Here is a 250-nt window from a genome sequence, read left to right on the forward strand (position 1 = left end):
GGGGAGAGGGGGCGGCTGGAGCGCCCCAGAAACTTAGCCACCAGGCCCCCGGTGCCCGCGTGGGCCTCGCTGTCCACGACGGAGCGCGGCCGCTGTTTGGCGACGGCCGGTGAGGCCTCGGGCTCTGGGTGCCCCGGCGGTTCCCAGATGTCAGGGTGCCCGGGTGGGGACAGCTGGTGTCGGCCGGCACAGGCAGCCACGGCAGAGCGAGACCGGGAGACTGAAAGTCAAGGGGAAGGATGGCGTGTGA

At 72.0% G+C, this 250-nt stretch overlaps 1 protein-coding gene across 1 annotated transcript in view; it reads right to left on the bottom strand.

The window, feature by feature from the left end:
- Positions 1 to 250, bottom strand: part of FAM189A1 (family with sequence similarity 189 member A1) — a 45266-nt gene that overhangs the window by 16182 nt on the left and 28834 nt on the right. Inside the window, exon 11 of the mRNA XM_006771766.2 lies at positions 4 to 220. Within this exon, the coding sequence (XP_006771829.2) occupies positions 4 to 220 (217 nt within the window). The remainder of the gene's footprint in view (positions 1 to 3; positions 221 to 250) is intronic.

The sequence above is a fragment of the Myotis davidii genome, unplaced genomic scaffold (assembly GCF_000327345.1).
Source record: "Myotis davidii unplaced genomic scaffold, ASM32734v1 scaffold164, whole genome shotgun sequence".
In the NCBI taxonomy this organism is placed as follows: Eukaryota; Metazoa; Chordata; class Mammalia; order Chiroptera; family Vespertilionidae; genus Myotis; species Myotis davidii.